The sequence below is a fragment of the Enhydra lutris genome, unplaced genomic scaffold (genome assembly GCF_002288905.1).
Source record: "Enhydra lutris kenyoni isolate GAN:26980312 unplaced genomic scaffold, ASM228890v2 scaffoldscaffold69, whole genome shotgun sequence".
NCBI lineage: Eukaryota > Metazoa > Chordata > Mammalia > Carnivora > Mustelidae > Enhydra > Enhydra lutris.
The window spans coordinates 4,888,906-4,901,724 of record NW_019154153.1 but is presented as its reverse complement, the minus strand read 5'-3'; the positions used below and the strand labels follow the sequence as shown (position 1 = coordinate 4,901,724).

At 40.1% G+C, this 12,819-nt stretch overlaps 1 protein-coding gene across 2 annotated transcripts in view; it reads left to right on the top strand.

The window, feature by feature from the left end:
- The window catches only part of LOC111159678 (poly(ADP-ribose) polymerase family member 11), a 43,440-nt gene that overhangs the window by 26,769 nt on the left and 3,852 nt on the right, over window positions 1-12,819 (top strand). For both annotated transcript variants that reach the window (XM_022522251.1, XM_022522250.1), the window contains 4 exons: window positions 1,562-1,637; window positions 4,906-4,978; window positions 5,057-5,187; window positions 12,033-12,184. In XM_022522251.1, coding sequence (XP_022377959.1) covers window positions 1,562-1,637; window positions 4,906-4,978; window positions 5,057-5,187; window positions 12,033-12,184 — 432 coding nt within the window. The remainder of the gene's footprint in view (window positions 1-1,561; window positions 1,638-4,905; window positions 4,979-5,056; window positions 5,188-12,032; window positions 12,185-12,819) is intronic.

Genomic DNA, 12,819 nt, shown 5'->3' with positions numbered 1-12,819 from the left:
TGATATTTGTCTTTTGGCCTCAGTTGAGACAGAAGGCGTCTGTTAGACCTTTTAGACATTTTATGTACAAGTGCCTGTTGGAAGCAATACGGAGACACCATGATATGCACACAGCAGGCTGCATGACAAGGATAAAGTTTATCAAAGCATTCGGTAGTTAATTCAACAAGCCACATCTTTCTGAAAGAGTAATTTTTAGTAAATGAGATTGTAGGGAGAGCTTTTTCCCAAGCAATGCTGTTTATTAAAAAAAAAAAAAAAATCTTTATCAAAGAATAAGAGTCACATATAATCATTCAATTTCACCAACCCTCATATAATGATACTACATCAAAGTTACAGGTACCAGCATTTCACGTGTACTATTTGTAAAATTAGCCCCAGCCATTCGGCCACAAGCCAACTCAGGTGCTCTAGATAAAAATGGTAAAACAGAAACTCAGAGTGGGCTGCTTTAAGATGACACCACAAGCTTTGCTCCCTGTGCTGAGATGATCTTGCTTTTTCCTGCACAGTGGTGATGCCATTGTGGGCAGAACCTAAGAGAATCTAGAAAGGGAAGAACAGACTTCATACCTTATAGCCTTTGCCTGAATGGGCGAGCCTCTTTATTTTGGAATGAAATGATGCTAGTTAGATAAGACAGAGGGACTAGCATCTCACATTAAGCCTCAATTCTTAGCTTTGTGGGAACAAAGAAATGGACCTGGTGCTAGTGCCATAGCTAAGGCACAGAAGAGAGAGGGAAATGACACCTTCAGTTAGTTAATTAGACTTTTATCACTAGAATCTCTTTAACAAGTATATATTGCATCTAGCGGGTTTTCTATTTTTTGGTTTGGGTATACAATTTAGAGAGAAGGCAAGAAATGTACAAGTTTTTGGAATTCTGTGAATTGTGTAAGTTCTGTGGTGGTAACAGATCTTTTTACCGTTCCCCAAATTTTTGGAGAAATCAAAGTACACTTTCTCCTAATAAACCAACCAAAAGATTTGTTTCTCTAATTTCATTCTCTTCCGAGGACTCTTCATTTTCCAAAGTTTGGAATTCTGGCACTGTAGCCTCTGCTTATGGGCAGTGGGATACAGAAAGGAGTGGGCCCTGCCTACTGAGCTGCAGGAGCCCAACACCCTGTGTATGAGCGCAGATCATGCCATGAAGCCCCACTCCCTGAGTATCACTTTTTTTTTAAAAGAGATTTTATTTATTCATCTGACAGAGAGAGGGAGCACAAGCAGGGGGAGGGGCAGAGGGAGAGGAAGAAGCAGACTCCCCGTTGAGCAGGGAGCCTAATGTGGGGCTCCATCCCAGGACCCTGGGACCATGGCCTGAGCCGAAGGCAGACGCTTAACTGACTGAGCCACCCAGGCACCTCCTGAATAGCACTTTTATGTCGTGGTAAATAGATATGGTGAGATGTCCTTGATAGACTGTGCCTGTCAGCTCTTCCTCAAGCCCCAAGGTTCCCCATCGCCAGGTGGTGTGGCTACACATCTTCGTGACTGTTTACAGCACAATATGTTCCTACCACTTACCTAATATCTTTGTCTTTGTATACAGAAATGAAGCAAATGAATCTCATCACTGGAAAACAGCGCTTAATAAAAAGAGCCCCCTTTTCTATCAGTGCTTTCAGGTATTGTAAAGAGAATAGGGGTAGAAAGAGTGGGCTTTTCTCCTCTTTCTTAGTATTTGACAGAGGAACAAATAGTCTGAAAATGTCTGGGTAGGTTATTTCATGATCTTGATACTGCTCTTTCTGTTACTGAAATTCACAATGGTTGATGAACTAACAATATGATTATTTTCTGTCCTTTTTTCCTTCCCTGTGTCCTCTTCATTTCCCTGTATATTTTGACATGTTTTCATTTCTTTAGGACGGTTACGTAATGCCACATGGTCTCCACTACAAGTCCTTGAAATAGCTTACTGAATTAGGCTTGAATTAACTTGCAAATACTCTGACAGAGCCATCCAGTTATGCGGGCCATAAATCCTAGGCAGTTGCCTGTTTTGTCTCTACCTCCACTTATCCCCACTGGGGTACTCCTGGGAATGATTTCCAATCTGTCGTGACCAAAGGAGGCCTGCAGGAGGGGCCAGAGCAGCAGGCCAATAGCACGGCTCTCTGCTCCTGGGGCTGGTTGCACATTTTCCTTTTTGCTCTCACTGGCTGCACACAGCCTGAAAAGAGAGGCAAAGATGCCAGAAGAGAATATGTGTTTGTTATTCATGTGAATGAAAGTGAAGGGGAAAATCTTAGAGCATACCTCCTATTTTCTGCCCAAGCGAATATTGATATCCCTGCTGTTGAAAGAATATAGAATCAATCAGAAAAAATAAAATGCTAGCGTGTGAATTAGAGGGGATACATACTCCTTTGCTCTTCCCAGGGAGATATTCTAAAAGCATTAGAGTAAGGAAAGAAATACTTTAAGTTTTTATCCATTTGTTTCTTAAGACCTTTGGCTTATATTTTAGCATCATGATTTAAATGTTATTTAGGTACTTATAGAATGAATGCCCTAGTACTTCTATGGAATATGGAGAATATATTATTTTCTTACCAGCCACATCATATCTTTATTCTTGAGTATGAGGAATATAATAAAGAAATTACTTAGCTTCCGAGAGTGTGTAATCTGGGCGAAAAATGAGATATAATCATGGAAAATGTTAGTGAAATTGTACGTTATTATTTCTGGTGTACTTTGGTGGGGAGAAGCACGACCCTATGGGGTCGAGCACTTTGTTCTGTCACGGACTATAGAAGCCAGGAGAGGGAGAGAATAACCAGAATGGAAGACAATAAGCCAGGTAATGATAGAGGGGGACAGTTAGGTAGGCTACAGTAGAGCAAGGAGTAAAGCAAGTGACCATTGATACAGATATATTCATTTGTGGCAGGAATATATCAAGCATGTGTTACATGCAAGGGGAGTGGTTTATATTTCCTACTGGCAAGGAAATTACAATTAATTAAGGCTATGGGGTACATAAAAATTAGGAAAAAAAAACTTTTCCAAGGCTAGAAGATATTTCAGGGAAAGTAAAAAACAAAACAAAACAAAAACCCCTGAAAAACAACAAGAAGAACAAAACAAAAACAAAACACAAACACTGGGAAAAGTACTGACGCGCTTACCTTCGAGGGCTCATCTCTGTAATATCTGAATCTCTGAGTAGAAGACCTACAACCCATTAGAAACCTATGACCTCACTCATAATAAGAGAACTACAAATTATACCAGACTATTTTTTTTATTTTATTTTTAAAGATTTTATTTTATTAGAGAGAGAGCGAGAGAGAGCACGAGAGGGGAGAAGGTCAGAGGGAGAAGCAGACTCCCCATGGAGCTGGGAGCCCAATGTGGGAGCTGATCCTGGGACTCCAGGATCATGGCCTGAGCCAAAGGCAGTCGCTTAACCAACTGAGCCACCCAGGCGCCCCGATACCAGACTATTTTTTTTTTTTTTTTACTATCAAACTGTCAGAAGTTCAAAAGTTTGATAACACCCCTTTTTGGAGAGGTTGTTGGGAAACAGGAATTCTCTCCATTTCTGGTGGTGATATTAATGAATCCAACGTTCAAGGAGGGCATTTGGGCAGTATCTGTCAGAATCCTAAATAAATATGTTCTCTGACCCAGGAATCCCATTTCAAAGATGTTATCCTACAGATGCATTAGTGGATGTGTAAAATGGCAAATGGATAACCTTGTTTTTTGCAGCATTCTTAACAGTAGCAAAAAGTCAAAGACAAGCTAAATACCATCAACAAGGGACCTTTTACAGAAGCGATGGTTTATCTGTACCTTAGAATTCTGTGCACCTGCAAAATCAATTGCACTCATTCATTTAACCACCCTGTATGGAGTGTTTCCCCTGGGCCAGGTTCTGTGGTAGGGGTGGGGCGTGAGGATACTCTCTACCTACTGATACAGAAGGATCTTTAAGAACATAAAAAGTGGGGAAAAAAATGGCTGCAAGGAACCTGTTTTTGCTATCATTTGTGTAAAAATTTGGTTTGTGATAACCTAAAGAAGTCTGAAAGAATAATACCCCAAAGTCTAAAAAAACCTGATTACTTATAGCTGGGGCAAGAGGTGACAATTAGAGAGAGTAGAAACTGTTCACTGTCTGCTTCTTCATACATACTCATTTTTAAAACGTATGATTATAGGATCTTTTAAAAAATTACGGTGAGCTTTAAAAAGGAAGCTAAAGACAAGCTTGACATTTATGACTTTCTTCCAGTAACTTCCAGTCCCCAGGAGATCAGTATGTTCTTTTCAGCCTTTTGCCATGAAGCTCTCCAACTTACCATCTTTTTCTGTGTTCCCATCCGGGGCTTCAGCGTGGGGGGCAGGCTTTCAGAGTTTCACTGGCCACACTAGGTGAATTACCAGAGGCTGTGTGTGGGGAATAGAGGGCAGTCAACAGAGAAGAGTTTAGGTTTGAGTTAGAGCTTGAAGGACATTGAACATATGGCTGAAGAGTTTGGACTTTATTTGATAGGTAATATCAATCTGTTAAAGAGGGGGTTTTTTGAATCAAAGGTTTGGTTTTCTTCTTGGAAATGACTTTATTTAAAATATTCCTTATATTTTAAAGAATTTCTGGCAATTTTAGAAAAACATGACAGAATTAAACAACCATTTTTGAAATTTTGATGTTATTCAAGATTGGCTGTTTTCCATCAAAGTTGTCAATTCAGCACCTAAAACGCAGCACACAGGAGACATTGAGTAAATATTTGAAAATAAAGAACCAAGGGCTTTAGTTAATTGCGTTTGTCACAATATCCCAAACATGAAAATTAAGCTTTGGAGAAAAGGTGGAATTAAATCAACCATCATTATCACCAGCGTCTAATACTGTGTTGTGTCTTTTGCCATTTAAAGTTACATCTGTGAAAATGAGGCCATCCCCATGCCCCCACACTGGGAGAATGTGAACACCGAAGTGCCCTATCAGGTAAGAGTGGGGCTGGCCAGCGGCCCTGTGCGGGAGCAGAAGGGGCCCCTGTAAAACTATGCAAACTTCTTTTTTCAGCTGGTTCCTTTGCACAGTCAAACACACGAGTATAACGAGGTTGCCAGTCTCTTTGGGAAAACAATGGACCGTGGCAGAATTAAAAGAATCCAGAGAATTCAAAACCTGGACTTGTGGGAGTTCTTCTGCAGGTAAGGTGGCATCTGGCCCTGGCCCTCTCTTTGACCTCTGAGGCTTCTGGAGTTTTAGAGAAGGCGAAGCGCCAGTGCTGACACGCATTGTCTTTTGGTGGTGGTTGTGCCAACTGTGTGTGTGTCTCAGCGCTCCATGTCAGCATGCTCCCTGGGGGACAGGATGAGGACTGGTGACAGAGAGCCACCCTGGAGGTCAAGGCCAGGCTCACTTGCAGCTCTGTGGCTTTCGAGGGGCAGAGCTCTGCATCGGGCTGCAGTCAGAAACGGGAGGGAGTTGAGGAAACTGTTCAGGCTTGTTCGCGTGGCTTTGGTTGACACAGCCCTGTATGTGGACTTAGAAGTCTCTGGAAACATTGTTTATGAATTTTGTTGAATTTTCGGAAAAAGCGATTCCACCATCTTGACTATAGTTATCTGCTTGCTTTGTTTTGGAGGACATTGTGAAATACACCTTCAAATGTCCTGGTAGGCCCAGTATATGCAGTAGATTTAAAATCTCAGTTGATTACTTAATTAAGATTGGAACCACCCGTCAGATTGCTCAGTATGTGTTTACCCTAAAAATAAAGCCCATTAGAGAAAACTTAAAGGTGTTGTCCAAATTAACCTGCTGAGCTATATTTTTTAATAATAAATACTATTTAAAACAATGGCTTCCCAAAATATTTTTATTAAATTTATGATACATAATTTCTAATTTTTTAAAATACAGCAGACCTTTTAAAAAAATGTATTTATCTTAGAGACAGAAATCACATGTCCACACATGCCCACAATTGTGGGGGAGGGGCAGAGGGAGAGAATCTTCAAGCAGACTCCCAGCTGAACGCAGAGCCACACATGGGGCTCTGTCTTAGGACCCATGAGATCATGACCTGAGCCTAAATCACGAGTAGGTCACTAAGCTGACTGAGCTACCCAGGCGCCCCTAAATATGAGCAGACTTTTAATATTTACTCCACAAATTTTCAAATAATAGAGTCTAATATAATGAATGTAATACATAATATAATGTATCCATCATCCTGACTTAACCTGTTAGGATTTACTGCACATAATCTTTCTCCTTTATTTCTATTATTGTTGTTGCTAAACTATTTCAGAGCAAATCGCAGACCTTAACTCATTTCATTCCCATATACTTGAAAATTAGGCCTAACTTTTGTAACGATGTGTGGAATTCTTTCATGCCTCTGATAAGTAGTAATACGGCCTGAGTATATTCCAGTTTTATTGCCGTAACAGTTTATGGTAATACAAGGAGTTTTCAGTGTGTATTCTTTACAGTCTTGAGTCTTTGAACCAAGCCAACTTTCATTTCTGACAATAATGAGTTTAACTGAGTGTAGGAGGTTTTATTGGGTTCTTGTTGGATGATCCTTTTGTCAAGGAAGATGGAGGCTTCTCTCCCCCTTTAATTTTATCCTCTCATTGAATAAAGTGAGATTTTTCTAAAATGGTCTGATGAAAACTTAATTCATTGTTCTTAATCAGGCCTCTGAAATAGAGTTCAATAATAATTGAACTCATAATTTGAGTTGTCACAATTCAATCCTAGTGGTAGAATGTACCAGTGAATCCCCTTGTTTAAACATTGTATACTTGGGGATTTTACTGGAAATGGTTTCACTCCGTCAATGCCCTTCATGATTTTATGTAATGTTGGCCTGCAGGAATCTGTGATGGTAAATGAACTTGTTACCTGCTCTGACAGTAGAAAATATTGGGTCTCATTGTAAGAACAGCCTGTTATTTTGACATCTCCACGAAGAACTAAAATCCTACTCATTCTCATCATCGTGTAACCTCTGACTCACTATACAGGTGGCGAGGCCCACGTGAGTCCCTCAGGCATCTGTTTCCATGTTGTCCAGGCCTTTTTTACTTCTCTCCCCTCTTCCAACAAATATGTTGTAGCACCTAGTTTGTGTCAGATGGTATTCTAGGCACACTTGGGACTTAACAGTGTACAGGACCATAATTTGGACAAGGAGCCAGGCAATTGAAATGAAATAAATTGAAAAGAAAATGAAATTGAATACCAGTGAAAATAAAATGAAAGTAAATTGAAATGAAATGAAAATAAAAATTAAGGGCGCCTGGATGGCTCAGTGGGTTAAGACTCTGCCTTCGGCTCAGGTCATGATCCCAGGACCCTGGGATCAAGCCCCGAATCGGGCTATCTGCTCAGCAGGGAGCCTGCTTCCCCCCTTCCCCTGCCTACTTGTGATCGCTCTGTCTCTCTGTCAAATAAATAAATAATAATAAAATCTTTAAAAAAAAAGAAAATAAAAATTAAGATGAATAATTAGAGAAGAAGGTAGAAAGGTAGCCAAGAGGCTGGGCATACAGGAGTTTGTAGTAGAGCCATTGGAATGGTTGTGTGATTTTCTTCAGTATCCTTACTTGAGTTGGATTGATCCGGAATTGAGGTCAGAGAGTTAGCAGGAGCAGACTGTGCAGGGCCTTATAAATCAAACTGAGGGGTTTGGATTTTTTTCCTGGACAGTGGAAATCCATTATAGAACATGAAGGAAGAGAATGAGCAATCCAATTTGCATTTTAGAAAAATAATATATCAGGCTATACTGTGGAGAAGGGGTTTAAAGCAGTGGTTCTCAATAAGAAGTTATTTTCCCCACCAGGGGATATTTGGCAATGACTGGAGATGATTTTTAGTTGTCATGTGATTGGATGGGGAATTAAGACAGGTGTCAGTTGGTTAGTTAGCCCAAAGTGGCACTAGTGTGGAGGTTGAGAAATGTTGATTTGAAGGAGTCACAAGTAGAACCAGGAGACCAATTTAGGAAATTATTTCAGTAATTAAACCAAGACACATTGTGTGGCCTGAACCAAAGTGGCATCTGCTGTGTTGGAGTGAAGAGGATGGATTTGAGATACTAAGGGTGTAGAATGATGATTGAATGTGTTCAGTGGTGTGAGTAAAGAGACAGGAAAGATAACTCCAGAGTTTCTGACTCACTTTGGTTGACTAAAGGAATATGGGCAGGAACAGATTTTGGTCTTTGTCTTTAGGGAGGAATGGGCAGAAGTAGTAGTTGATATATGTCATGTAGACTAGAAATAAAGGTTTTGGAATTACTAGAAAATGTGAGGTAGTAGAAGCCATAGAATTGATAAGATGACCAGGGAGTGTATGTAGATTAAGAAAAGAAGAGGACCAGGGGGTGGACAGAGGAAAACTCAAGGCAGAAACGGAGAAGTAACAACCACAGAAGGCGGAAGAAAACCGATAGAAGGTAGAGTTAGAAATCAAAGGAAGAAAGTGATTTAAGCAAGTAGGTATCATCCTCAGGATCACATACAAAAGAGATGCCAAGTAAGATGATACTGAATTTGTCCTTCAGATCTTGCGACATGGTCATTGGTACCCTGGATGAGAGCCATGTTGGTGGAGGCTATGTTAATATTCAGCAAATGTAGGCAGCTCTTCCGAGAAGCTTGGCAGTAAAGAAGAAGAGGAATGCGAGAAGTTGGATACTGTGGATTTGGGAAGGGGTCTTCGTTTTGTTCTGTTATGATTTTTTAAGTTAAAGATGGGAGGGATCTGAACACATGCAAATTACAGTAGGAAAAAACCCAGAGAGGGAGAGTTTAAAGGACAAGAGAAAGGGAAAGGTAATTGATGTATTAAGTCTCCTAAAGAGGTGTGATAGGGTGGAATTCAGACATTATACTAGAATATACAGAAGGAGCTAGACGAGGGTGGCCCAGTCATGTTTATAGATAAGTAGAGGTAGGGGATGAGGAGAGGGGTTATGTTATGGGGTTCCTTCCTGAAACTTTCAGTGTCTTTGGTGAAATAAGTGAGGTAGCCTACAGCGAATGAAGGGTTAGGGAGGTGTAGTTAAGAGAGAGAGAGATGGGGGAAAGAGGAGATTTGGAATGGCCAGTGTGGAAAATGAGGGAGAAAGAACTAACCTGGGAACCATAGGATTTCCATCAGTGTTGATAGCTTAGCTGGTGTTGGAATATGTGGATTTGGAGTGGAAACCCAGGTATGTTGTATGATTTATTTCAGCAGTCCATATTTAAGAGCAGAGAGGGAAAGCAGTTGGATTGATCCAGGGTTGGGAAGGATGGGGCAGCAAGGAATTAAGAGCAGTGAAAGCTGCAATCTCATGAATAATGTGGATTCAGATGAGAGGTTCTCAGCCCTGGCCACCTAGCAGAATCACCTGCAGAGCTCTTTAACACATGGTGATGTCTGTTGCCCATCCTGGGTCTACTGAATCAGAACCTCTGTGTTCTGACACCTTTGTCTTTAACAAGTTCTGCAAGTGATTCTAATGCTCAGCCAGCATGGAGAACCACTGGTCTAAACCTAGGCGAACATACCTCGGTCTGGAGCTCAAAGTTATTCCTGTTGCAATTTAGGGCACATGGCAACTTAGTCCTTTTGGCTAGTCCCTGAGAGGGTGGGTAATTTTAAGATATCGTTGAGAAGTAGGTGCTGCCGTATTTTCCAGAAGTTCAGAAATGGCTGTCACGTTGGACCAAGGTGGGCAGAGTCATAAAGAACTTGGTGTGGTTTGAATCCTGTGATATTCCGCAAAGGTTTAGCTACAGCCCAAGAGGTCCCGGAGCTCAAAGTTCGCCTCTCCAGAACCCCAAGATCACAGTATGTCACGAATCTCCACATTTCATAGGTGCCTTAGTAATTGGTACTAGAATTAACTATGCTGTGGGGATGCAAAGCTTTGCCTACCCTAGCCCACTCTGCCTTCTACAGGGATATATGCCACATCCAATCCAGTGACTGAGCAGATTTTCAGGGCTCACACTATGAGAGACTCGGGTGAATTTTCAAACCAGAAATTATTCTAATCTGTGCCTGAGAAGTATAATGGTGAATATCCTGATTTTAGAGTGGTTTCTAGTCATTACAGTTGGCGAAGCTTGACCTTAGGAGGATGTATACTAAAATATTTACTTAGAAAAAAACAGTATAGATTCACCAGTGCCCAGCTAAATAAGAGAATTACCATAGTGGTAGATGACCAAGGCCCTAGACAGTATAACTGGGTTTTTTCTACAAAGTGGTTGACAAACGTTCTTTTACTGGATGCAAGATAGAGAAATGTATGCTGGGTGATAGTTCAAAGAGAAAAATTAATACCCAGTTAAAAGTCTTGGGCTGAGAGTAACTTGAATGGCATGCTTGCTTTCTTCTTGCACCCTTCAATATTTTTATCAGTAATTTGGATGAAAATAAAAAGGGCTTGCTTATCACACTTGTGAAAGATTAAACATGAGACGGGGTAGCCTATTTGTTGTGTGAATGAGTCACGAGTCAGAAAGACCTTGGAAGATTGAAACAGTCAAAAAGATTTGATTATCTTTTTTTTTTTTTTTCTTAGGATATTTTCCTTGCTTGGAACAGCAACCTGTGTGCATCATTAAAAAAAAAAAAAATGTACCTACAGGTCTAAAAAAGAAAGTCAGCAAATTTGTTCTCAGTGAAAACATGCTGGGTTTTTCTGAAGGACATATTTGTTTACTGCGCACTCTTCTAACCTCATGCTTAATGGTCTGAAAGGCTGTCACCAGTAGACCAAACCACATACGTTTAAGTTTTGATACATGTTGCCAAATGACTCTTGAGAAAGAAAATTTCCACTCCTCTCATTTAAATGCAACTGTCATTCCCCCACAAAGTCACTAAGTTGCATGTTGTTTATAAATTACGCATCTTTAAAAAATTGCTTTTCAAGATAAAGTTTAATTGAAATCAATCTACTACATTAGGCCTACAAATCAGCTTTCCCAATATAGCCAGCCAAAAAGAGGTCTGGTTGGAGAATTGGAGGTTTGGAGTAACTACAAAGTGATACCACTGGTAAGCCAGGAGAGCTGGTGCCGGCTGATGATATCTGGACTCTGCTTCTATTTCTTACTGACATTTGTAAATTAGAAGATATCCAGCAGATTCTTGTCAACTAAAGGCTGTCCAGGAAAGAAAAGGCCTGGAAGCTATGCTATATGAGGCTGTTTTCAGTTTGTTCGTTTTTTACTGTTACAGTCAGTCCTGCATTGAATATCTTTTTATGTGTAAGAAGAGATTTGTCCATTGGGAAGTGGGTTGAAGTGGATGGCTTCATGTTCCTCCCAGCTCTAAGATACAAAATTCACTTCAATCTAACCAATGTTTTCTAGTCTCTGGAGATAAAAAGATTAGGGCATGGTCCCTGCTGAAGGAGTTCAGTATTTAAAATGGAATGGGGAGAAATCAGAGAGGAGATAAATCACGAGACTCTTGACTCCAGGAAACAAACTGAGGGTTGCGGAAAGGGAGGTAGGTGGGGGTATGGGTTAACTGGGTAATGGGTATTGAAGAGGGCGCATGATATGGTGAGCACTGGGTGTTATACTCAACTAAGTAATCATTGAACATTATATCAAAAACTAATGATGTACTGTACTTTGGCTAATTGAATTTAAAAAAAGAATAAAGACTGTGAACTTTATATTATTTAATTGTTTGTAGTGTCATTTTTAGGCATCTGTAAAGCTTGGCTGGTTTAGGCAATCAGTTAAACCTTCACTATTATGGGGCATCATCTGGGATATCTATAGTTTTTAGTATAATTTTCAGTCTTAGGTATCAGTTTTAACTAATAATTTTTGCTAAGATGATTATGTATTCAAGAACATTCGAGATTATTTCTCTTCCAGAGCTGCTTTGTCCACTTATGATTTACGTTAAGGAAGTATTTTCTGTTTCACCCTTTGTGTTGAACTTGGCTCTTCTGAAAACTTGTAATTGTCACTTATGGTCTGTTTCTCTGTGTGTTTTGTGCCTGTGTGTATTGTGATTTTAGGAAAAAGGCTCAGCTCAAGAAAAAAAGAGGCGTGCCTCAGATTAATGAACAAATGCTCTTTCATGGTACCAGCAGTGAATTTGTGGAAGCAATTTGCATTCATAACTTCGATTGGAGAATAAATGGTATCCATGGTGCTCTCTTTGGGAAAGGTAATTATCAGAATTCCAGGTCTCATTGGAGTCCTCCGAGAGATTCTTCTCTCTTTAGAGATTGTTTTATAAGTCAGGAGTTTGATAGTCATTAAGTTAAAAGTTCTCTACTAGGTTCCTCGTACACCCTCAGAATTTCTGAGCCATAGAAAAGCCACTTCCTGCATGTACAGGGAAGAAGTAAGACTTTGACACCTCTTTCAGATTAAATAGCTCCCTCAGTCCCAGTCATTCAGGTGGGACAATCATGTCCCAATTAGCTGGTTTTTGCGTTACATTTAATTTCCATGTATAAATCCTTTCCATGGGTAAGTCTCTGTAATAAACTGTTTTATATCAAATATACAGAGAACTATAAAATGCATTCATTGCATTGTGGACAGGTCTAGGTACTAGTACTTTTTGTTTTGATTTTTCAAAAATGGTAAGTAGCCATATTAACGAGCAATGAGGAATAATGGGGGAATTCCTCACCTTTTTCTAATGTTGTGAAAGTCCAAGCTCTCCATTTTATGCCCATGACTCAAGGAAATTATGGTGAGAGATGAGGAGAAAAGATAGGGATGGGCATTTATTTTTTTGGTCCTTACTGTGTACCTTATGTCCCGCAAGAGAGCTGGCTACTACTTAGGATG